The sequence below is a fragment of the Protopterus annectens genome, chromosome 15.part0 (genome assembly GCF_019279795.1).
Source record: "Protopterus annectens isolate FY-2018-M chromosome 15.part0, PAN1.0, whole genome shotgun sequence".
Taxonomy (NCBI): domain Eukaryota; kingdom Metazoa; phylum Chordata; order Ceratodontiformes; family Protopteridae; genus Protopterus; species Protopterus annectens.
The window spans coordinates 494025058-494052113 of NC_056749.1; the positions used below are offsets into that span (position 1 = coordinate 494025058).

Sequence of the window (27056 nt, forward strand, 5' to 3'; positions counted from 1 at the left end):
GTAAGAAAAAAACACACACTCCAAAGCTAAGAATACAGCATCCATGGACCCAGATGACATCCCGGGCTGTGTACTACATGAACTACAAAATGAACTGGCACCTCACCTAAGTGTCATGTTTAACCATACCCTCACCTCAGGCTTCATGCCCACTGAGAGGCACACAGCTACAGTTATCCTACTCCACAAGGGTGGATCCACCTTGAATCCTGGGAACTACCTCCCCATTAGTCTGACGAGCCTAATCTGCAAGGCCATGGAACGTGTTATCATGGAACTTATAAACAAAGACATTGGCAACCTTAAAACACTGGACCTCACCCAGTTTGGGTTCGTGAAGGGCCAATCTCATCTCCTGGACCTAATTGACTTCTTCGAATCAGTCTCCAGAGCCGTGGACGAGGGTAAGGCAGTCCACACAGCCTATCTGGACCTTGCAAAGGCCTTTAACACCATCCCCCACTCTGGAATCATAGATAAACTTACTAAGCTGGGCATTAATCCCTACGTCACTCGATGGGTTGCCAACCGGCTTACTGACAGAACCCACACTGTAAAAGTAGCTGACTCCAAATCCAGCTCCAGACAAGTGGTGTACCTCAGGGTTCAGTCCTGGAAGTTCTCTTGTTTGGCATCTACTTCACGGAAGTACAGGCCAACACTAAGGGACTCTGGCAAACAAAGTTCGCAGATGACTGCAAACTGGGAGCCATTATTGAATCCCCAAATTATGTCGATACTCTACATGAAGGCCTTACAGAAGCAGATGCTTGGTGCCAGAGCCATGGGCTCAAGCTCAGTGCCAAGAAATGTATAGTTATCCCCTTTGGGAAAAAACATGTACCCGTGAATTACCACATAGGTAGCAGTACACTAAACACCGAAAGTGTGATAAGAGTCTTAGGGACACAGGTGGACAGTGGTCTCACCTTCAATAGCCACATCGCCACAACAGTCAGGAAATCCTATGTGGCACACCTCATCACTAAGGGCTTTTCATCCAGAAAAAAGGAGGTCATTGTCCAATTGTACTCATCCCTCATTAGACCCATTATAGAATACAAAGCCCCATTTAGTATGTACCTCTTAAGACATCTGCAGCAACTGGAAAGGCTGCAGAAATACTTCACTAAAAGAATCACAGGCCTAAAGCAGATGCTCTGTGCTGACCATCTTAGAAAACCCCAGCTATACTCTTTTGCATATCTTCTACTCCGAGGCGATCTCTGCTTAACATACAAGGCCATGTCAAACCCAGCGCTATTGGACATGCTACACTTAACGAAATCCCAATCCCTCAGAGCCACATGCTCCAGGGATCTAAACCTTGTCATCACAATAAACAAAACCTGCTGGAGGGATAGGTTCCTGACTCAGAGACTCCCCAGACTCTGGAATAGACTGCCCATACATGTCAAGCAGAGCACCTCTTTGGCCCTCTTCAAAAGGAACCTTAATGACTGGATGGGAGAAAGGAAATTCACCCCAGGGATCACGTCAGTCGCCCTGCTAGACAGGGGTCCAGGGAAGTAAATAGTGTGGGAAGAAATATCCAGGGAATTGTTATGGCTAGGCTTGTATAGGCCCTAGTGCCAATAGCCTAGTACCAACCTATGAAACAAAAGTAAGAGATGACATTTGGATTCCTTCCTGGAGTCCGTCACTGAAGAAACAGACTTGGATGACAGGGATGGGTCCCCAAGACTATCTGTAGAGGACATCACCTTTGTTGACATTTTGGAATTAAGGGAGGAGTCAGTTTCTCAAGGCTTTTGGAGCTGGCTCTTGTCCCTCCTGGGTGGTACTGCCTTTTGACACACTTACAGACATGGTAGTTCAGTGGGCCTGCAAAGATCTTGACATGGCAAAGTCAATTCCTGAGAAGACAGATAAAATCTTGGTTGCACCTAAGGACCAAGCACAGTGGAGTTAGGGTCCTCTGGTAGACACCATTATTGCCTATACACTCTTCTAAAAGGGAGTCAGGAGTATTGGACAAAGAAGGGAAATAGATGTATGCTTCATTGACTTTCACGCTTAGAGCACTGAACTGCCTGGTCCACGTGACGCATTTCAAGAGGTATTTGATTAAGAAACTCACCAAGTCCCTTTCTGGTAACCTACAGATGGACACACAAAAGAGTGAGTCCCACTTGTCTGCTTTTATAGTTGTCTAACATATCCATACATCTGCTTTCTAATGTAGCTGGTGTTACAGTGGGACCCACAGGTACTGGCATAGCGGTTTGCCAGCACACCTTGAAGTGACTTTACATAAGGCTTCAAGACGTCCTCCTTTAACAACCCCTTTGATGGTTCCACACTTTTTGGGCTAAAGGTTAAGGAAGCTTTCACCAGCTTTCTGCCATTGGTCTCCACTTCTCTGCCCCTCGGAGAACCTTTTCCAGGTATCAGAGAGGTGGCAGTAAGATGTGGTTTAAGAGATTTCAAGGGTTTGACCAAGACAGTCTCATAAGACAGATCCTTCTAAGGCAGAGGAGGGGAGATATTTCACTGGATGTCGCCCTAAGGGCAGACATGGACAACAGAATCAGGGATTTCACAGACCCTTTCCTGAGAAATCCTTCCAGCGCTCATGAAGGATTGCTCAACTGACATACTGCGGATGCATTCGGGGGGAGGGAGCTTTTCCCTGCCCCCTCAAGCCTGGCAGGCCATTACATAAGACTTGGGTGCTTGGGGATAGTCGCCATAGTCTAAATTCCCTTTTCTTCATCCTCCCCTAAAGAAAAGCAGGATTCCCATGGTGCCACCTGTTCAGATGGATTCTGCAACAACAGAAGTTCTAAAGCTGTTGGAAGAGAGTCATAAAAATAGATTCCTCCAGACCAGTTAGAATGTGGAGTCTTTTAGTTCCAGGTGGTTGTACTTCATTCTACCTCTTGAGCAAGAATGATTGGATATGCTGTGTAGATCTCCAGCATGTCTACTACCATGTCAGGATATCAAGGCAGTCAAGGAGATTTCTCCATTCCTAGCTGGGATCCAATCACTTCCAGATTAGGACATTGTATTTTGGTCTCACCACAGTCTCCAGGCGTTCAGCGTAGTATATGTCAGACTGCTAGGGTTCCAGGTGTTCACATACTTAGATGAGTGGCTCCTCACCACCCCAACCAGGAATCATACTCCAGCAACAGTATTTCTTGCTCCGACTTCAACATTTGGGGATCAGTGTCATTCAAACCAAAAGCAAATTGAAAGCCACACAAGTAAGAGTTTATCGGGTGCCACATGAATACAAGAAATCAGATAGCCACTATCCCAGAGTCCAAGATGTTGTCTCTGCAGAGAGCCTTGCAAGTTCTCCCAACACCCCTCTACCTCCTGGAGGACTTGCTCTTCCATTGCTAGGGCTGAATGCTTCAACAATAACGTTAGTGTGACAAATCACTGGACATAAACATTTCCTCCAGGACCTATTAAGAACAAATTAAAGTTGAACGTATGAACCTGTTATTTCCCCCAGCCAGATACCACACGAGTTCTTCACTGGGCCCTTTCTGTACAGTGATCCCAACTTTTCCATCCTCTTCATGTTCTGATTTGACTAACACCCATTTGCAAGCCTCATATCAGATGGTGATTGACCTCCACAGATTTCTCAGGTCGGCCCTTTTCTCCACATACTTCCTTCCGAGAGTGGCATTTTGAAGGGAAGTCAGTTCAAGGTACATGTCAAACATGGAGGGGCAGTATCCACATCAGTGTTCTAGAGATGAGGACAGTTTACCTAGCATTGCAGGCTTTGTATAACTAACTCCCCAGGAGTTTGATCCCCAGACAGACGTGTCAGTAATGGAGTATCACCTTGCTTATTGATGTACCAGTTCATATCCTTTATGCCAGGAGGCCATGAGTGTGCTAATGGACAGTGTCTTCCTGTCACTTTTGCATAGCAATGCTTATTTTTGAGACTTCCATGTGTTAGTGGGCAAATTGAGCAGATCTAGCCTTCTGCCTCATGAGTGATCAATCCAGTCAAGCAGTGGTGAATCAAATCTTCAGCTACTGGGGTCAACCATGCTGTAATCTTTTTGCTTCATACCTTAACTATAGGTGCAGCAATTACTTTGCCCTAATCCCTCTGCAGGGGACGGTCATCGAGAGATGCTCTAGTCCAAAAGTGGCTCCCACGTCTCTGTATGACTCCCCCCTCCCCAGTTCCTTTGATACCACAGTTCATTCAGAAAGCAAGAAGGTGAAAGGCCAAGGCAATCCTCATTTCTTCATTCTGGCCCCAAAAAGTGTTTCCATTCCATCCTACCTTGGACGTTGGACTACCGTTCAGATCTTCTGACTCACCCTCGCACAGACCCAGAGACTGTGAAGCTAAACACATGGTTCCTCCAATTTTAACAGTGATTGGAGATGCCAGACTTTCTATTCAAGTGGTTTATGTTTTGTTAGCCTCTCAAAAATTGAGTACCAGAAAAGGAAATGGAAAAGGGTTTCTGCGTGGTCAGCTTATAAGGAAATATCCCTTTTCAGCTCCTCTCCCCTCTCTTCTCAACTTCTTGCTAGATCTTTTCCAAAAAGGATCTAGCTTTTCAACAGCTTAGTAGCTATTTCAGTTTCTATATTGGATAGCCAGACCTGCTATAGCTTCTGTAAAAATTTCAAAGGCTTTTCTGAAGGGAGCTTTCTTAGTGAGACCTCCCATAAGGGATCTTTCTTGAAAGCCCCTTTTCTTGGTAGCCATCACTTTAACTAAAAGTATTTGAGTTCTAATCACTTTATTGTGAACCTCCTTACCTGATTTTCCGTAAGAATAGTTATTTAGATAAAAACCCATGTTCATTCCGAAAGTGGCACATCCAAAATGAACATTAATCAAACCATTTAATTTACTGGTATGCTTCCCAAAAATTTCTCTCAAAGGACAATATATTGTGCATCTGTTAGATGTTCGCAGACGGGTCTATATTAGAGCATCAAAGTTTTAAAACCTCGAATGTTCTGATATCGACCCCTATTCTGCAAACACTAAAAATAGTGAAGCTGCAGAACACCAAATTTTTTCCTAGGGAAAAAAATTGGTTGGCTGGTTTTGTGGCTTCACTATTTTCAGTGCTGTGGTGGAAAGGTACGGGTCAGGTTCAGGTAAGTGTGCGATTGTGTGGACGTTAGGGTTAGGGGCAGGTTAGGTGAGTGTGCGATAGTGACGGACCGTAGGTTTAGGGTTTGGGTTAAGGTAAGTGGATAGATAGTATATGTACAGTTTAGTGCAGGGTTAGATGTAGGATTGTAAGTGTGTGTGTGTGGATTGCTGTTTTTTTGTTGTGTGTGTGTTTTTTTCGGAATAGCAAATTTTTTCCATGGGAAAAAAATCGCTGTTCTGAATGTTCAATATTTTGTGGTATAGATATTTTAGGTTCAATGTAATAGCATTCGCTATTTTCATCTCTTGATAGCGTGATATAAACGCTCAAAGACAGCTTAGATTTCATCTCCACAGAACTAGAAATTTCAAGAAATCTGAAAAACTGTTGTTAGTTTTTTTTTTCTAGAGTCAAATTAGGCCAGTGTGCGTCTAAAGCCACACTGTTAAGGTGGTTGTCAGATTTGCATAGCCTTTGTGTACAAAAATTTGGGACTCTGTTTAACCAAAATGTGTAGAGTTCCTATAGATGAAATCTGTGCTACAGCAACTTGGTCCACTGTTCACGCATTCATATTCCATTATAAGCTGGATGTACAGTCAAGATCCTGTACATCTTTCGGCATTGTCATTCTCAGGAATGTTCTTCCTTGATGCTTCCCAGAGTTTGTGGCATCTGATGAATCTGTCTCAGAGGTTGAATCAGATGAAGAAGACAGCATTGGATTCAAAAGTTATGCACTCACCGTAGCGGTAGAACAGTGTTGCCTTCTTATCCACTTCAGCATCCCTCCTTCTCCCTTCCAAATTTCTCACTTGATGCTCATCATTCATTGAATGGACCTAACTAGGAACCTTGTCATTAAACAACATCTGTTGGTTGTTTTCTGCAGGTCATGTTCTGGTATAGAATTGTAGGTTTCAGATGATTTTTATTTATTGATAAGCAGGCAAACTTGATCAGAGTTATTTTGGGAGAGTAAGAGAGATTATGGGTAGGGGAGGATTCTGAGCTCTGGCTCCACAGCTTTTACAGGCACCAAGGTTGGATCTGGTAACCCAAAGATGGAGCTAGTCAAAAAGATGACAACATGGGTCTATCATTATGGTGAACACGCAACTTTAATTTTTATCACCTTACCAGCAGAGAGAGTCTAGTTAGAGCTGTGGACAGGAGTGGGGACGAGTTGGGTGTACCCTTTTGCCACATTGGTTTCTTAACTGGTTGTCTTGGCTGTCCTCCTTCCACTTTAAGAAGGCTGTGAACAAAGTGAAGTACTTTCCAAGTCTTAACTGATGGACAGTGTTCACAGAACTCTGCAGCTGCAACAGTGTGGTACTCTGCATCACACTGCAAGTTTGAGCTTTTCCTCTAGATCAGGATTTAGATTTGGTGTGCATCTATGCAGAAAGGTGTAGAGTATGGAGGAGTTCATGAACAAGGTCTTGAATCCCATTTGGGGGAAGTGCTGTTAACTTTTCCTTACCTATGATTTGGTCAGCAATGTCTTGAGGAGAATGAGCCCCTCACCTCTTTGGTGGATGTTCATCGTGCATACAGCTGCAGTCATAACAGATGGGGTTCTTCTGCCGTCAGGCGGGTCCTCGGTCGGCCAAATTCCGAAGTCTAGGTCTGGCGTCGGTTGTCGTCGCTTCTTCCCTGACGTCAGTGTGACAGGGGTATAAAAGAACCAGCCAACGCCATTTTCTTCAGTCTTTCTTGCCGCACGGTGCCCGAAGTAGAAGCAGTTCGCAAGTGCCCGTCGGCCAGCTCCTGAAATTATGAAAATTTTGAAACCGAAGTCTTCTTGAAAGCTAAGTACCCCTTTGGGGAAACTTTTCTTGCCTCAGACCGATGTCAGACAAAGCTAATAATTGTATTTCATGTGGGAAGCAAATACCGCATAAGGATTTCCATTCCCTCTGTATTCCTTGTTTAGGCCCAGACCACGACGTCTCAGTCTGTCGCTTTTGTGCTACATTCAACAAACGCACCATTAAGTGTCGGGCGGAGTCCACCCAGCATTATTTTGGAAAAACATTTAACTATATTATGTCGTCGGATACTCCGACTCCAGTTTGGTCTAAAAAACGCAAAGATAAGGACCGACACACGAGGTCCGCGGCCTCTACCGACACCACGCCAAAGCCGACTACACGTGATCCGGTTCTCAGCGAGGCGCCTAGCCCCTGTCTACCGACAATACTTCATTGGCGGTGTCTCCTGTGCCCGAGGTCGCAGGCTCCTCTGCCCACACCCCGACTACAGATACCGAAGCCACTCTTGGCGTTGAACCTCAAAATGTGGACAGGTCTACCTCCACTCAAGGTGTCTTCAGACCTTCCTCTTCTTTCTCCATCAAGGCTTTCACTAAGTCTAAAGCAGCCATGCACTCTGAGACAAGCTACACAGGGCCCATCTCCAGGCTCCATGCCTAAAAAGCAGATGCTTAAAATGGCTGAGGATTTAATAGCTCTTATCAGGGGTTCTCAACCCCCACCGGACAAAAGGCCCAGAGTGGAGGAAGAATCCCCCTCCTCTGATCAGGGCTCCATTATTTCAGAGCACTCTGATGATCAGGAACATTCTTACTCCCCTTTTGAAGACTCTGATGCGGAGGAGTCCATTCCTTCTGTATCCCCCCCAGAGGATTACTCATTTGGGGAAACTTTGCATACTTTAAGGGACCACTTCCACTGGGAAGGCCAAGATTATTCAGATTCCAAGAAAAGGCTTAGGGAATTTCTCTTACTACCTCAGCACAGGCCTCTGGCTATACCTCCTGTCTTGGACATCCTAGATGATGTTTGCTCGGAGGCCTGCCTTAACCCGGACTCTTTGCCTCCAGCCCCAGTTAAGCCTGACAGGTAGTACAGGGTTCCTGACACACCAATTTCTATACAAAAGCCATGCTGCTGACCCAGAAACCATCTCACAGGTCCCCAAGGGAATTAAGGCCTCCACTGCTAAAAACCCTTTACCTTCCGAGAGAGATTCCAGATACTTAGAAAGGTGGGGAAAAAAGGTATATACCTCGGCTACCTTAACCATGAGGGACTTAAACTGTCAGTTCCATATGCTAAAATACCAACAGTTTTTGTTATCACAATTGAAAAGTAAAATGTCACAACCTGAACAACCAGACTTGAAGGAGTTGCAGGATTTGATGCATAGTGCAGAACAAGTGGGTAAGCATACCTTACAATGTGGTTTTGATGCTCTAGAGGCCTCGTGTAGAGCTGCTATTACAGGATCAGTCATACGTAGACATGCCTGGCTCAAGGAACAAACCTTGCCTGATCATGTCAAAGCTAAATTACTAGATGCCCCTCTTCAAAAGGATGTATTATTTGGTGCTAATGCTGAGGAGGTATTAAGGAAAATGGAGGAAAAGGCTAAATCAATGCAAACTGTGAAAGATTTTCTACAGGTACAACCCCCACGTTTCAGTAGAAATTGGCCTTCCAAAGATTGGTCCTTTCCAGCCACGGACAGACCTCAGAGGCAGATACAGGCACCCGAGGGGCAGAGGACAATCCCAAGGATCGTTTAGAGGCAGACAATGGCAAGCTCCTACACAAAGAGGTGGTGAGGATAACTCACAATCATTCAGAAAGCAAGCCCAATGACTTTCCCCTTTGCATGCCAAGCAAGACTCAAATGGCAGAAGATACCTCAGATTTCTTGCAGGTTCAACACATTATCAATTCTCTGCATTGCCCTTTGGCTTATCTACTGCACCCAGAGTATTCACGAAATGCCTGGCATCAGTAATTGCCTATTGCAGACTTCAAGGGATACAAATATACCCTTATTTGGACGACTGCCTGATCCAAGAGGACAGCAAGCACATTCTTCTGAAACATCTGGCTTATGTAATAATGTTATTGAGCTCTCTGGGATACACAGTCAGCAAAAAGAAATCAAGGCTAATACCCTCTCGGAAGATGATTTTCCTGGGTGCCAACTTGGACACAAACACCCAGATGGCCTAGCTCACGCCAGAGAAACAGGGGCAACTAACTCAATACTTCAGAGCACTAGCAAATTGCACCAGGCTGACTGCAAGGAAAATCCTGCAGGCTCTGGGATTCATGGCATCTTGCATCTTACTAATCCCATGTGCAAAGCTGCATATGAGGAAACTTCAATGGTACCTGAAAAACATATGGTCTCAACACAGCCACAGTTTGGAAACAATAATACCACTAATTCCATGTCTGCAAAAGGAATTTCTGTGGTGGGCTCAAGCATGCCAAACAAACACAGGTCTTCCATTCAGCAAGCCTCAAGCAAATCAAGTCATCACAACAGACGCCTCGGACTACGCCTGGGGGGCGCACATGACAGATCGGTGCATTCAGGGCAAATGGTCCCAAAAAGAAAAGCACCTTCACATCAATCAAAAGGAAATGCTAGCAGTAATAAATGCTATTGTAGCTTTCAAGGACCTTCTGCAACCAGGTCAACTATTAAGAACGGACAACACCACGGTTATGTGGTACATAAACAGGGAGGAACACATTCATACCCCCTAGGCAGACTGGCCATGTCACTTTGAAACATGGCCATGGACTTACACATCGAACTACAAGCACAGTACTTGCCAGGCAAGGAAAACACGCTGGCAGACAACCTAAGCAGAAATATGACAGATCCACACGAATAGAAGTTGCATCCAAAAGTTTTTACAGAAATAATCCAAGCATGGGGAAGGCCAGACATAGATCTCTTTGCCTCCCACAAAAATCACCAATTGACAAAATTCTGCTCAAGGATTTTCCATCCAAAGGCCTGGAGAGTGGACACTCTCTCTTTCAGTTGGACATCAATGACTGTTTATGCTTTCCCACCTCTTTCTCTGCTGCCCAAAGTTCTATTGAAAACCAGAGTAGACAGACCAAAGATGATTCTCATTGCTCCGGACTGGCCAAGACAACACTGGTATCCACTCCTGAGGAGCCTGACGCATTCCCCACCGTGGACCCTGCCTCTAATGCTTCTTCTTCTGACTCAGCACAGCTTCAAAACTCTTCACAGCCAGCTAAAAACACTCAATCTAGCCGCATGGAAGATTCCTTAACATCACAACAGACCCTACTCTCCAAGGAGGTGCAGGATGTCATTTTGGAGGCCAGAAGGCCGTCAACTAGAAAAGCTTACTCCGCAAAATGGAAACTGTTTTGTGTCTGGAATGAGAAAAAGGGCCAGGATCCTGGAAAACTGAATTTACCTCAAATACTACAGTATTTAGCTGAGCTGCTAAGCAGTGGACTTTCATTCTCCTCCATCAAAATCCATGCCTCAGCTATTTCTGCAGAATACAACACTGATCCTCCCTTATTCTCTCACCCTCTCTTAAGACAGTTCCTTAGAGGGGCTAAGAATCTTAGACCCCAAGAAAACAACCAATACCTGCTTGGGATCTCAATTTCATTCTGGAAAAACTGACTTTGCCTCCCTTTGAGCCAGCTACCTCATCAGATTTGCAATATTTGTCCTGGAAAACAGCGTTCCTTCTGGCTATTACCTCAACTCGTAGAGTTTCAGAACTACAAGCTCTCATGGCTGTGCAGCCTTTTATCATCTTCCATCAGGACAGAGTTTCCTTACGAACCAACCCGTCCTTTATGCCTAAAGTGGTATCCAGGGTAGCTTTGAATCAGGCCATACACTTACCTACCTTTTATCCTAATCCTCAAAACAAAGGGGAGAGATTACTACATTCCTTGGACATCCACAGACAACTACGTTATTATCTGGACAGAACAAAGCCTTTCAGAAAATCAGAACAGCTCTTTGTGTCCTATGCTGTAGGAGCTCAAGGAAAGCCAATTTCGAAACAGACAATCTCAAAATGGATAGCCCACTGCATACGCTTTTGCTATTCTTTTCATGGCAAAACTGTACCTACAGGCATCAGATCTCACTCCACAAGGGCCACAGCTACCTCTGCAGCTTTCCTCAGAGGAGTACCTACCAAAGATATTTTGGAAGCAGCCACTTGGAGTTCTGTGCCTACCTTCTCCAAGCACTACCACCTGCCATTATACTCCAAAACTAGAGCAGGCTTTGCCACTGCAGTCTTGCAGGGCATCCTGGCTCCTCCTAGTTCCACCTAGTGCCTACCACCCCTTTCTTAGCTTTGGGATTCTACCCATCTGTTATGACTGCAGCTGTATGCACGATGAACAGAGTACAGTTTTGTACCTACCATAAATGTAGATGTTTGAGTGCTAATACAGCTGCAGTCCAGGTTTCCCTCCCTCCTTACCCTCTTGGGACAGGCCTATAGGCTAACACATCCTCATACAATCTGATTGGGGTATTCATTTATGGTGTATTTCCTTGCAACTACTGTATTTTGATTATATTGCAGTGCTTTATTACACAAATTTAAGTATTGCCTTCCTTCTGGGGGCACCTGACATTTGGGGCAAGAAAAACTGAAGAAAATGGCGTCGGCTGGTTCTTTTATACCCCTGTCGCACTGACGTCAGGGAAGAAGCGACGACAACTGACGCCGGACCTAGACTTTGGAATTCAGCCGACCAAGGATCCGCCTGACGGCAGGAGAACCCCATCTGTTAATACTGCAGCTGTATTAGCACTCGAACATCTACATTTATGGTAGGTACAAAACTGTACTTTGTGTGGTTATATTCTGATTGCTACTCCCTTTCAATTCTCTTCCTTCCTGTTCTAGGCTTTGTCAACTGCAAGAGATGAAAAGGTTTTCTAGGTGCCCAAGCAAGGTGCTTTAGCTTCACAGAGTCTTGCTTTCTCCTAGGCAAACAAAACTGCCCAAGATGATGACTGGACCAACTGCCTGTCCTGTCTTTAACCTTGTACTGTTCATCGCACTGTAGCATGGAGAGCCATCACAAAGAACCAGTGAGTTTTAGATGTTCTTAGCCATGTTCTGGAGCTCAGCAGTCCTTCAGAAAAATCTCAGCTGGTGGGTATATCCATTTCAGTTGCAGTTTTGTTGCAGGCCCAGAAAGTAGTGCTCGAAGTAGCTGTAGAGGTTATGCCCATGTTGGAGGGAGTGAATGTACTGCTCCTCTTTTTGACCCATAGGTGGATGAGTAAATTTTCCTCAGCTAGCACATCTTTGGTATTCCAATTCTGATGATCACCCTGCAGGGGGCCCTGTCTTTGCCCCATCAGGGATCTGGAAGGTGTCAGTAGATATGATAAACATTTTCTTGGCATGCCAGTATATCTAGGGGTCCATACAAGGAGATTCCTCCATTTCACATTGTATGAAGGTCACTTCCAATACAAAGTCTTGCGTTGTAGACTTTCCGTAAGAGCCCAGAATTTTCATCATAGTGTTGCACTTCATGGTTGAAGTCTTGCGGAAGATTTGACAGTTTTCCTGTTTTTGGTCATCCAACTCCTGTTGGCCTTATCCAGGGTGGCAGCTCTTTTGCACATGTTTTTGTGAATGCAGTCCCTAGGGGCGGCTCAGAAAAGTTTTTTCATTAGGGTGGAGCTGGATAATTTGCCAGTTTATTCCTTTCCTTCGTGTCCTGGAGGTCATGGCTTTGGCATCATGGGTGAGGCTACATCAGAGATCAAGCTGCGCCTACACTGCACATTCTGAGCTTGATGGTGGCAGTGATCTTTGTGGTGCTTTCTGTGTGCACATGAGGATATAGATGTTGCACTGAACTCTGAGATGGCTATGACTTCAGAGCACCCATGTACGTTTGGCCCTTTTTGTTTGGTACTAGGCCCTGAACTGATGAAAATTTTTCCTGTGGTGGGGGCCTCCAGTGCTGCAGGTGAACCCAGCATAAATATTGATGGTAGATGCTTTGCTCTATCCCCTCTGCAGGGAGGCATTGCTTCTTTTTTTTTTTTTTTCTTCTCTTAAAAAGGGATCATCGCTGTCGGAATAGTTTTTTCCGTGGTGAGGTGAATGAGCTTGTGGAGGATGCTCTGAGGTGCACTTCCAGTTCTCTTCTGGAGCTGCGGATTCAGAGATTATATCTGGTCATGGTTTTCCATAAGTGGAAGGTAGGCACACTCTAAGTTGACCACTTTGCCACTTAACTCATTACATCCAAGTGACGCCTCCAGGTGCATCTGCAGTTAACACCTACTGACTTCTCTAGGTGTCAAAATGTGCTTGTTCATGTTTGCATTATTAATTCCAAAACCATGTACAAGGTTTTAAAAGATTTCATGTTAAAGCTTACACAATACCAAAAGCAAATGCATTAATATTTGATCTCTGTCTAGTGCAAGTAAATAGATTTTAACTGTTGTTTTTAGGATATTAATTTATATAGATATAATTTTCACATTTTTCTAAATATCTCAACAACCAAATAACACAGACATCTCCTTAGCATCTTATGAAAGCTCTCAGCTAGATGAATAAAATGCTGCTAACAGGATATATGTAACTTAAGAGGTTGCTGAGATGTTGTAAGTTGCTTACAAAATATTACAAATGTAATAGTTACTATGTTTACCATGTCGTATAAAATTCATTTTAAGACGTAGAACCTAAAGAATACTACTCACTATAAAAACAGTTTGTGCTGAAGAGTTTGCCATTCATACTTCTTTCATAATCCCTATGGCTCCAGCGATATGAAAATTTCTTTGAAATGTAAGGACATAATTTGATTCTGCTAAAAGGCTTAGGCTCTGCCCATTGGATGTTACAGTGCAGACTGCCTGAGCTCCATTGGAGTGAATGAGTTGAGTTAAGAGAGCATGGTTCTTCAGTTTAGTTCAGCAAAGAAAGCTGCGGGGGAGCTGAGTACATTCCTTCTCCCATGTTACAGAAGGTTCCTGTCTGCTATTCTACTCTGCTAAGTGTATTAGTTCCGGCTTAAGCACTTGGGCTTCAGGCCAGTTATTCTACATTAAGATGGTTTGTGGTCTGCACTCTTGTGGAAGGAGAGGCTGGATTCTGCCCTTCTGAGTTGGGAATATCTGGTCACAGGCTTATTGTGCCTGCTTATTTGAACTATTTCTTTCTGAAATTGGTGTAGCTTGTTGCTGTAGCATAGACCAGATTCAGGCCTGCTGAATCTAGCTTTGTTTGTATAACTTGAGCAGTGATCCAGGTCATCTTTTTTGGAGAAGGTTCCCCTGCACCGTAGTAAGCAAGGGGTGTGCAGTTAAATCTTATCTGATTGAAGACTGCTGGAACAGGGCTCAGTTTTGAGCTTTTTTTCTGGTTAATTGGGTAACTTGTTTAAATCAGCTTGTTTGTTTTCTGTTGTTTTATATCTATCTATCTATCTATATATATATATATATATATATATATATATATATATATATATATATATATATATATATATTGCACTTTATTCATCTGCTTTTACTGTATTTGTGTTTCTTCTTACTTTATTACTGGGGTATTGACTACAACTCTGATCTGCGTTATAAGTATCCTTTTCTGTGCATATAAAGTTTTTTTTTGAGTGTATCTGGTTTATTTTCTTAAAACTATATATATATATATATATATATATATATATATATATATATATATATATACTTGTTTCCCACCTTTCTAAGCTAGTGTAGTCCAGTTTTCAGGTTAGTGCTGAATTCAGGGCTGTGTTACAAATCTCTGTGTTTGCCCATACCTTACTTGGATAGAAGGAAGTTCTTTGTTCACCTGTGAGAGAGGGGAGCTTTGAGCAGCCTGTTTGTCCCTGGAGGAGTGGTTTCAGCCCAGAAATTAGTAGTTTATTGGTCATTTCGGGCTGATTCTCTCTCTTTCATTTCCCTGCTATAAATACCGTATTTGCCCGGTTTTACGCTTCGGGTAGCTAGGGTAAAACTATACCTGGCTCCACAAAGTCATCTCTTCAATTTTTTCCTTGGAACTAGTAAAACTTTCAACTTAAGCACTCAAGCCATTCATTTCTCAGCCTGGCACTTACTCAAAACTTATAGCAAGCACTTATAAACCCCAGCACTAGACCCTCCTGTACTCTACAGAAGGACAAGGCTCTCTATTCGACTTTATCAGCCATCCAGTAAAACAGTTCACTGAACCTATCCAGGCATATCCAAAGGGCAGTTTCAGGTGTACTCTCCAGTCCAACTGGTGAATTTTGAGGCAATGTTACAACTGCCTCATGTACACAGACAACCTTCTCCTCCTACCACCAAACACTAATACATGCGAGAGATACAGTTATACAGCCAAACTGGAGGCTAAGCTCTGTCAACCCAAGACTGGATCAGACAGTCAAGAGAAGAAGGGAAATACTTGCATCACACCAGCAGTCTCACATAAGCCCATTAAAGCAGCACTGGGAAAAAACACACATAAATACATGAAAACATACTCGGAGGCCCTAAATAAAAATCTGCAAAACCAACAGAGACCTCCAAAGCAAACATCCAAGCAACCTCCACCCCCCAATGCAAACCATGAAACACATACTTCACAAAACCAGTGTACCATGCAATCACAGCCCTTAAGGCAAAATAACATACCCAACATACTAGTAATAGGTGACTCTATAGTCAGGCACACTGACGTCCCACTCACTAGGCTGAATAAGGAGAAGGTTACTGTTAGCTGCCTGTCAGGTGCCAGGATCCACCACATAACACAAGCACTCAGGTCACTGCAGAACAAGTACAAATATGACTCTGTCATTGTCCATATTGGTGTGAATGACCTGAGCTGTACCTCTCTGGACTACATGAAAAGAGACATGGAAGAGCTGTCTGATCACGTAGCCCAGGCCGGTATGACCCTGAGTAGCATCCTGTCCTCACCAAGAATGATACCACGGTATAAAGAAAAAATTCTCAATTTCAACAATTGGCGACGTTTCTGGTGTCATTCAAAGGGGATCCAGTGTCTGTCCGCCTGGGATGACGTGCTCGACAAGCCACGCTGCTTCGCTAGAGACTGCTTGCACGTGTCACCCTTAGGCTTTCGAATACTGGCCAAGGCTCTTGCCACCCTCATAGTGCCTTTTTTAGGCAAGGCTCAAAAGACAAACCCACTGCCGTAAGTAGCACAAGTAACAAAAAACTGAGGGTAATGCTACTCAATGCCAGAAGTCTGAACCTCAAAATGCACGCACTCGAGGCACTCCTCAGTATGGAGAAAATCGATATATGTGCAATAACAGAAACCTGGTTTAAGGCTCCAGAGAACACCCCAGCACTACCAGGCTGTAACTCATACCATACATTTCGGCCACAGAACCCAAACTGAAATACAAAAGGGGGCGTATCCGTATTCATCAAGGATACCCACACCTCCAGGTTAGCGGCACAGCATGATGCTTCAGAGAGCATCCACGTGCAACTAACAATGGGCAAAACTGCAATTCAAATTGTAGCTTGCTACAGATCACCCACCATGTCCCAGGACCTCCATTCCACGTTTCTGGAAACACTAGGAAACATAAAGGTCCTACCAAGCACCCTAATATTGGGTGATTTCAATTACCCAAACATTAACTGGGAGAACTACTCAAGTAATAACTCCCTTGCCCAACATTTCCTAGAAATTATAAACTCAAACGCCCTGGTTCAACTGGTCAACACTCTCACCAGAGGTGACAACATATTGGACCTGGTCATCAACAACATGGGCGACCGGTGTTCCACACGGGAGGTCAAACCCTCGCTGGTTAGATCTGACCAGAAACAAATCACTTTGGATATCCACATTCCGCCCCCACCCCCAGACAAGAAAACCACCGTGAAAATCTTTTCAAAAGCAAACTTCATGTTACTTAAGACCAAGGTGGAAAGTTTCAAAAGCCCTCATGCTGAAGGATAACTCTGTCCAAGCTGCAAAATCCTTTACTAATTCATTTTATGGGCACCTACAAGAATGCATGGATCCATGCCATCCCAAGCAAAACCAAGACTCACTCTTCCGAGAAAAGGAAACCAGTCTGGTGGACTCCTGCCATAAACAAACTGTACAATAGGAGGAGGAAACTAGTACAGAAAAGAGTAAAATCCCAAGATGGAAAGGCATCCCTGATCAGTATCAGAAGAAACTACAATCCCTCATAAAATCATCCAAGGCGAGCTTTGAAAGAAAAATTGCCAAGGACACCAAAGATAACCACAAGGCATTCTTTAGCTATGTCAAGAATCTAAGTGGCAATGCTCAGATCTGCTCAGATTTAGTGCAGAATGGCTCAAAATACACTGAACCGACCGATATTGCCAACATCCTGGCAGACAGGTTCACACAAACTTCACCCCCCTCTCACCCCCAAAAGGGCCCATAACCATACCAGAAGAATGTAGAGTCCTTGAAATTCACAGACACTTGGGTTAAAACAGCTGTCTCCAAAGCCAAAAGCACAGCATCAATCGGACCGGACGGTGTCCCAGGCTGCATCCTACATGAGCTCAAAGATGAACTAATCCCTCACCTAAACACACTGTTCAGACTCAGCCTCTCCACAGGCTTACGTACCCATAGAGTGGCGCACAGCACCGGTTATTCTGCTCCCCAAAGGTGGAGCCACAACAGACCCCCGGGAACTATCGCCCTATATAAGCTTGACTAGCTTGGTCTGCAAGGCTATGGAGCGCATCATCATGGAACTCATTAATAGAGACATTTGGAACCTCCAAACACTGGACCCTACCCAGTTTGGCTTTAAGGGCAGATCATGCCTTCTAATCCTGGTGGATATCTTTGAGACAATTACCAAGGATATAGATGAGGGAAAGGTGGTACACACAGCCTACCTAGATCTCGCAAAGGCCTTCAACACCATTCCCCATTCTGGTATTATAGACAAGCTCACCAGCCTGAACATAAACCCCTACGTCACAAGATGGGTTGCCAACTGGCTCATGGACAGAACCCACATGGTGAGAGTTGCGGGGAGCTAGGTCCGACTCTAAATCGGTTACAAGTGGAGTTCTCCAGCGCTCAGTCCTAGGACCCCTCCTGTTCGGCATATACTTCTCAGAGGTGCAGGCAAGCACAGGAGGACTATGGCTGACCAAGTTCGCAGACTACTGCAAACTAGGGGCTATAATTGACTCTCCGGCTGACACAGACATCCTCCAAAAGGGTCTCACTAAGAAGGACACCTGTTGTCAAAATCATGGCCTCAAGCTAAATGCCAAAAAGTGCATAGTCATCCCCTTTGGAAAAAACAAAATACCCACAAACTACCACATAGGTGGTAGTCCCCTAAGTACAGAAGACATAAGGGATCTGGGGGGCCCAAGTAGTAATCTCACCTTTGAAAATCACATTGCCAAAGTGGTTAGAAAATCCTTCTACGTGGCCCACCTGATCACAAAAGGGTCCGTATCCAGATCAAAAGAGGTCATTGTGCCCCTCTACTCATCAGTCATCAGACCCATCATAGAGTACAACGCCCCATTTGGGATGCACCTTACAAGACACCTGCAAAAGCTGAAAAGACCACAGAAGTACCTCACCAAGAGGTTCACTGGCCTCAAACAGATGCCCTATGCAGCTAGACTGAAGAAATTACTGCTGTACTCGGTTGCATACCGCCTACTCAGAGGTGATCTCTGCCTGACATACAAGGCCATGTCCAACCCAGAATTGATGGACATGCTCCACCTAAAGAAAACCTTATCCTCGCGAGCCACACGCTCTAGGGATCTAAACCTCACCACAGCAATAAATAGGACGTGCTGGAGGGATAGATTCCTGTCCCAGTGACTTCCCATGCTTTGGAACAAGATCCCAATCTACATTATGCAGAGCTCCTCGCTAACGCTCTTCAAAAGAAATCTTGACGAGTGGATGGGAAACAGAAAGTTTACCTCTGGGATCACTTCAATGGCTCTGCTGGACAGAGGCACAGGGAATTAATATAAGGGGGCGGCGAAAGCCAACGCATTCTGGCTAGGCTTATAAATGCCTTCGGGCAGATAGCCTAGTACCTACCTATGAACCTGTGCACATTTTCTCTCTTTCTTCTGATTCATCACCTTATCACAAAGGTCAGGGAATAAAGACCAATAGTCATTTTCATCACCCTTTGTTGGCCAAGAAAGGATGTTTATCAGGGTCTAAATCCCTTAGCAACTCAGGAATTTTTTTCAGTCTTATCCAAGACTATTCCCCCATCATTGGGAAGACAATTGACTCTCCTCCTGTGCGTGATTCCTAATGTAAATCTCTTAGGTTCATAGGTTCATACTAGGCTATCTGCCCAAGGGCATTTATAAGCCTAGCCCATAGTTATGTGGCTTTCGCCACCCCTTTAGTTTGAATAAAACTATGCCTATTATTTTGCTGTGCCTCTGTCAAGCAGTGACACTGAAGTAATCCCTGGGGTATATCTGCGATCTCCCATCCATTGGTCAAGATTCCTCTTGAACAAGGCCAGCGAGGTGCTCTGCCTCACATGTACCGGGATTTTGTTCCACAGCATAGGGAGTCTCTGGGTGATGAATCTGTCCCTCCAGCACGTTCTATTAATAACCGTGTCAAGGTTTAAGTCTCCGCCTTGTGGTTCTGAGGGATCTAGATTTTTTGAGGTGAAGCATATTCATCAAATCTGGGTTTGACATGGCCTTATATGTCAGGCACAGGTCACCTCTGAGCAAGCGGTATGAGACTGAATAGAGCTGGAGTTCTTTCAGTCGGGCAGCATAAGACATATTTTTGAGGCCCTTTATCCTTTTGGTGAGGAACTTTTGGGGCCTTTCCAGCTGCTGCAGGTGTCGGGTCAGATACATTCCGAATGGGGCATTGTACTCAATCATAGGTCTAATGAGTGATGAGTACAGGGGGACGATGACCTCCCTTGATCTAGATGTGAATCCCTTCATGATCAGGTGGGCAATGTAGAAGGTTTTCCTAACTACTTTAGCAACATGAGTGTCAAACGAAAGGCTACTGTCAACCTGGGTCCCCAGATCCCTGATGACTTCTTCTGTGCTCAGTGGATTGCCACCTATATGGTAGCTAGGGGACCCAGGTTGACAGTAGCCTTTCGTTTGACTAGGGTATGACTATGCATTTCTTGGCGTTTAACTTTAGGCCATGGCTCTGGCACCAGTTATCCGTTTCTGCGAGGCCCTTCTGAAGGATATCTGTGTCAGATGTGTTTTCAACTATGGCGCCCAGTTTGCAGTCATCTGCAAACTTTGTCAGCCATAACCCTCCTGTGTTTGCTTGTACTTCAGAAAAGTAGATGCCGAACAAGAGTGGACCCAGGACTGAGCCCTGTGGGACACCACTTGTGACAGGCTTTGAGTCTGACATGGCTCCAGCAACTCTGACCCTGTGGGTTCTGTCACTTAGCCAGTTTGCAACCCATCTTGTGATGTATGGGTTTACATTCAAGCTGATGAGTTTTTCGATGATACCTGAGTGGGGTATTGTGTCAAGGCCTTTGCCAGGTCGAGGTAGGCTGTATGGACTGCCTTTCCTCATCAATGGCCTTGGTGACTGTCTCGAAAAAGTCAACCAAGTTTAAAAGGCATGATCTACCTTTGACAAAGCCAAACTGGGTTGGATCCAAAGTCTGCAAGTTCCCTATGTCTTTATTTATGAGTTCCATTATGATCCTCTCCATGGCTTTGCAGATAAGGCTTGTCAAGCTAATGGGACGGTAATTTCCAGGGTCGGTGGAGGCACCGCCCTTGTGAAGTGGGACCACAGTCGCTGTGCGCCACTCCTTGGGTACGTATCCCGAGGTGAGGCGAAGATTAAACAGCTGTCCTAACTGCGGGTTTAATTCCTCATTGAGTTCGTGGAGCACACAGCCGGGGACACCATCCGGTCCCATGGATGCTGTGTTTTTGCCTTGGAGAGAGCAGTTCTCACCTGGGCGTTGGAGATGTTTGGGGCTACAATCCTCTGGTATAGATATCTCTCCTTTTGGGGAGGGGAGAAGTTTGCACTGAACCTGTCAGCCAGTATGTTGGCAATGTGTGTAGGTTCAGTAATCTTCACATCATTTTGAACTAATTCTGAGCATATCTGGGAGTTTCCTCCTAGGTTTCTAACATAGCTAAAGAAGGCCTTATGATTGTCTTTTGAGTCCTTGGCGATTTTTCTCTCAAAATTTGCCTTGGATGATTTTATGAGAGCTCTTAGTTTTTTACTTATAATGATCAAAGGTGTCTTACCTTTCAATGATTTTGCTCTATCTTGTAGTAGCTTCCTCCTTTTGTTGTAGAGCTTGTTTATGGCTGGGGTCCACCAAGACTGGACGCTTGCCTTTGGTACAAAGAGTCTTAGTTTTGTTTGGGATTGCCTGATCCATGCAGTCCTGTAGGTGCTGGTAGAAGGCATTTGTAAGTGATTCAGCGGTTTGAGTAATGTTTACCACTGGCTCAGGGGCCTTAAAGGAGACCACACTAGTTTTTAGAAGTGTGAAGTCGGCTTTTGAGAAGTTTTTCACTGTGGTCTTTTTTATTTCAGGTGGGGGCAGGATGAGGACCTCCAGCGAGATTAGTTTATGATCTGATCTCACCAGTGAGGGGTATACTTCCGGTGTTGAACATTGTGATCCCATGTTCGTGATGATGAGATCAAGTATGTTTTCTCCTCTTGTGGGGATGGTGACTTGTTGTTCCATGGCATTTGAGTTTATGAACTCCAGGAACCTTTGGGCTAGAGTGTTTGGGCTTAAATAGTGTTCCCAGTCTATATTAGGGTAGTTGAGTCACCTAGTATGATGGTGTTTGGAGATACATTTATCCCCTCCAATGTTTTCAGGAAGGCCATGTGAGGTTCCTGAGTTTGAGAGGGTGGCCTGTAACATGCTACAAATTACAGAGCAGTCTTGCCTATGGTTAATTGCACCTGGATGGTCTCCGATGCATCGTGCGTTGCCACCAACCTTGAGGTGTGGGTGTCCTTTATGAATATGGACACCCCCCCTCCTTTCTTGGTGTTGTCCGGATTTTGGGGCCGGAACGCATGATATGAGGTGAAACCTGATAGGTCTGGGGTGCTCTCAGGAGCCTTGAACCAGGTTTCTGTCACAGCACAGACATCTATGTTCTCCATACTGAGAAGGGCCTCGAGTGCGTGCATCTTGAGATTGAGACTTCTGGCATTGAGCAGCATTACCCTTAGTTTTTTTCCTTTTTTGTGTTCTAGGGTGGCAGGTTTAGAATTTGAGCCTTGCCTAAAAAAGGCACTATGGGGGTGGCAAGAGCCTTTGCCAATATCCAGAAGCCTAGGGGTGACAGGTGCAAGCCGTCCCTTGCGAAGCAGCGTGGCTTGTCCAGCATGTCATCCCAGGCAGACAGACATTGGATCCCCTTTGAATGACACCAGAATTTAAGCCAATTATTAAAGCTGATCATCTTATCACTGTATTGTGGCATCATTCTAGGTGAAGGTAGGATACTGCTCAAGGTCAGGGTCATACCTGCCTGGGCTACATAATCAGAGAGCTCCTCAATGTCTCTTTTCATGTAGTCCAAGGAGGTACATCTCAGGTCGTTGACACCAGCGTGGACAATGACTGAGTCGTACTTGTACCTGCTTTTGAGAGACCTGAGTGCTTGCGTTATGTGGCGGATTCTAGCGCCCGACAGGCAGCTTACTGTGACCTTCTCCTTACTCAGTCTGGTGAGCGGGACGTCAGTGTGTCTGACTATGGAGTCACCTTTGACAAGTATGTTTGGTGTTGTATTTGGCCTTAAGGGCAGTGACTGCTTTGCACACTGATTTTGTTGTTTGTGTTGTTTGTGTGGTGTATTGAGTTTGCAGTTGCTTGGGTGTCTGCTTTGGAGGCCTCTGCTGTTTAGGTAAATTTTTACTCAGAGCCTCCGAGTATGTCTTAGTGTGTTTGTGTTTGATTCAGTGGTGTGGTTGAGTTATGTGAGACTGGTATTGTGGTGTGTGTAGTTGCCTTCTCCTCCTTCCACTTTGTTTGCCATCTGGAGTCTTAGAGGTGACTGCTGCTGCTGCTACAACACATTCCAAGTGGAAATTGTTCTCACTTTGGCCATACTTGTCAGTGTCCCAGTCAGCCAGCTTGAGGGTGACTTTGATGTATTTTAGACACTTCAATAAATTGAAGCTACTGTAGCTGCACAGTCTAGCAATTTATATGCATTATGACTTTGTGGACAGCTGATTTGTGGTCCATCGTAGGCTGGTCAAACAGCTCTTGCTGTATTCATCATCCTTTGAAGAACTCCTTCCCTCCATTCGAGTCAGCCTTCATGGCCGACTTGCTCTTGCTCATTTGCCATTTGAGCCAGCTCTGCAGACTTCCCAGTACTGAAAATTATATCATGGAATTTGCTCTTCATTGTGGTCATCACCTTTGTGCTTTTAGATGGCAGAGTTTCACTCCATTATGTGTAGAGAACTATAGCTAGTCTTCCACAAGGGGTAAGGTTCCCCCAGGAATTACCCACATATTTTTTTGAAGATGATTCGGGGGGTTTACTGGGTTATCCCACTAGTCGTTTAATATTCTTTCTAACAGCAGAAACCACAAGAAAGAAGGCTTTTCATTATCATGGGCATGTCGTGTTAGCCCAAATGTTACCTGAACTTGGGTGCACAAGCTTAAGACAAGACTATTGGTCCATGAAATTTATGCAGGAGATTGAAGGAAGCAAATACTCCCCAGATGGATTGCCTGCTACGTTACTTTTTGCCACTTGTAAATGCTGTGGACGATGTATACTCCAGCAGAACGTCTGACTTTGTGTGCCCATTTCAGACATTTTGTAATGGCCAAATCTTCAGCGGCTTCGCCAAGCATCATTTCCACAGCTCAAACAGTTGGGCTATGTTTGGTAATTCCATTTCTTAGGACTCTGCTGTCTGTCTTTTAGCTCTTCTGGCCCCACTTGATGTGTTGGTAACTGGGGGAGTAAAAATGTGCCTATTATATCTATCAGCTAATGTACAAAAGGACTCTTCTCCCCCTGTGGATGAGTGGCTCTTAGAGCTGTTGAAGCTTCCTGTAAGTTAAGAAAGTATATATATTATTGTATTACTTGTTTAAAGTGTCAAGTCTGTCTTTTCTTCATTTGCAGTAAAGGGGGTTGCTGGCTAGATGTGAACTTAAACATAATTATAGAATTGACATATTGTGCATCACTGTATTTACAGAGACATTCCCTAAGCTGGATTTTACAGAAAAGCTGCCATGTACTAACTGGTGTAGATTTGCCCTACTAAGGACCCAACAAATGTTCTCACTGATCAACTGATACTTTCCAAAGATAACAGATGTGTTCCTATTAAATCTTGCACAGTTGTGTTTATGTGATCGTTACTTAAACAATTTCAGTTTTGTGAATAGATTACCTGCCTCCCCATTTTGAAGATGAATCATTTTTTGTGAAAGCTCCACTAATTTCACTTCGACAAATTTTCATTCTGTTGCTCATTTTACTGGCAAGTAACGTGTGACTTCTTTTTAACATATTGCTGATTTTTTTCTCACTTTTTCTCCTCTTCTAGGTCCTTGGAGTTTCAGTGTTTCAACAACTTGTGAAATCTGTGGTCTAGGCATTTTCTAAATGGAAGGGGCAATTTTTACATACAAATTGTGGTAGATACAGTGAAATTCTGTACAGATTTTTCTTCTGTGAGGAGAACATTACAAGGAATGCTTACCTAGTTCAAGTGCATTGACAGGCAATCTTGCCAGAGAATGTGATTATTTAAAGGACAGCCTAACAGTTTTATTTGTGGATAAGCTAAATACTGGTCAGTTTTTATTGGTTATTTTTCACTTTTATGTGTGGAAACGGATGTTCACGTAAAGCCTCTATGAAAATGTCTTCAGTACATGCTTCTGTTAAGAGAACAGTATTCTGATTTTGAGTGGTGCTGCAACAGACTGTGGGTCGACGAGTCCTTGATGTTTTCTTGGAGATGGTCATGACCTGCACTACTCACTTTTTACTTCCCGAAACAGAATGGCTGTATATTTGCATGTTTTCAGAATGGAAGGATTTTTCAACCCAGACTGTTCAAATACTTAAGTACAAACCACAAACGTTTGTACCATTACAAGTTATTGCTGAAAATTTTAATTAAAGAGTGTTTAATAAAGAATGTTTGTATTTTATTTAATATTTTTATAGATTTATCTGCTTCTGGGATGATTTCACATTTAGATGAAGATTTATTTTCATTAAAATATTTGAGATGTTTTACAAAGGTGTGTCCATAAGCAGTATGTTGTTCAGAACTAACAAAAACTGACCTGTTAAGCTAGAGGTTTTCTGCTTGCCCATGAATAGCATTGAACTTTGCTTGTCCTTTAACATGAAGTGTTTGCTTGAAGCAGGTTTCAATTCCTTCCAGTAGTGCCACTGTATTTTGTCTCTGATTAAAGGAGCTTGGTGTAGTATGTTTGCAGAAAATCCTTTAAGTGACAAATTATACAGCTTATTATAGTGTGGGGAAATGGGGAATCTAAATTTTAAATAAAATTATATATATATAAATATATATATAAATTGGTGCTGATTTTATAATGGCGCAGTTTTAGTTTTTTCTTACTTTTTGAATTCCAACTTAAAGTTATGAGGTTTCAGAAATATATAAAAAAGTTTAACAATGTTTAAAATGGAAGAAGCATGAATATTCATGCTTTAAATGATTTTTAAATTTGTATTTTATATTGTTTTATCTATATTTGTCTTTGCAAGCAGTCTTCAGGTTAAAGATACTTCTAACTGGTTACAGTAGTTTTATTTTACTATATGTAAATTAGTTTGAATAATAGAAGTTCATAAACCCAATATTTTCTGTAAAAGCTAAGCTTTAAGTTTCACTTTGTCCTTTCACAAGTAAACTAACAGTGTGAGAGAATATGGCCATATGCTGTTTAGGCATACTCATTGTACAAAGCTTGGGCAGCTATGTACCACTTAAAACATTAACTTATATTACATATGTATATTTTTGTCAGTTGTCTGAATTCACTTGTATTATTTTAATCATTCCATGCCTTAATATACTTGCATATGAGAACACCCAGATTCTTTGTTTTGGATTCTGATATTGTAAAGATGGAACTACAGGCTGAGGCAGCCAAAAACCATGAGGTTATCCAAAGGGTTATAAAAGTGAACCTTTTTAATGTCACAGAACATCCATTGAGCATCAAAATCATACATAACTGTTTTTATATTAGTAAGTTTAATTATGTCAGAAACAACAACCTAGAGTGTTTTCCACACCACTGCATTTAAAAGAACTGCTGAAAGGACTGTACATATGATTTTAAGCAGAAGTTGATTTTTCTTACTCTTGAAAATGTGTTTTCTTTGTGGAAGCAGTTCTTAACAGCTGTATGTTTTCAACAAGCTAAAATGTTTTATATATTTACCTTAACCTGTTGTCCTTCACATTCTGTTGTCCTCTGTACTTTCTGATTTGTATTTATGTCTCGAGACAGTAACTTTTTGAATAAAAGTAAACCTGCATTGGTTGTATTTGTTTAGGTATGCGTGTATTTATGTAACAAAGAATACAGTGTGAAAAGGCTGAACTGAATGCAGGTTATGATATAGACTTGATGCTTAACCCATTGTGTCATGTTAAAGGAAATGGATTGAATACTGGCAGATGTTAGCCATCAATGTAAACCATATTTCTACCTGGCGCTGTCTTCACCTGAGAGGTATCCATATCAGTAATGTACATCAGAGTCTGTGCAAGGAAAGGAATAACCTTCCCACTCATTTGTTTTGCTAGCTGTTGATCTTTAATTGTGGTGGACAAAAGCACAGTCAATTAAGTTGTATGTATGTATTTTACTTTAACTCTCTCGATGCCTTTGTCTTCTGTGGCATTATGGTTAGCCATCATGGTTGGCATGTTCTTGATCACTTTTACATCATAGTAGTGGAATTGAGATTATGTACCACATTCTAAGAACATGCCCACTGAACTATATTTTACATGCTGCTGCCTGTGATCTTTCATATTTAGTTTGGTGTGCCTCTTCTGATAGCACATGC

At 43.5% G+C, this 27056-nt stretch overlaps 1 protein-coding gene across 2 annotated transcripts in view; it reads left to right on the top strand.

The window, feature by feature from the left end:
* The window catches only part of STAG2 (stromal antigen 2), a 3222550-nt gene extending 3196022 nt beyond the window's left edge, over positions 1-26528 (top strand). For both annotated transcript variants that reach the window (XM_044057319.1, XM_044057321.1), the window contains exon 33: positions 24541-26528. In XM_044057319.1, coding sequence (XP_043913254.1) covers positions 24541-24574 — 34 coding nt within the window. In that variant the 3' untranslated portion in view covers positions 24575-26528. The remainder of the gene's footprint in view (positions 1-24540) is intronic.
* Positions 26529-27056: the final 528 nt, after the last annotated feature.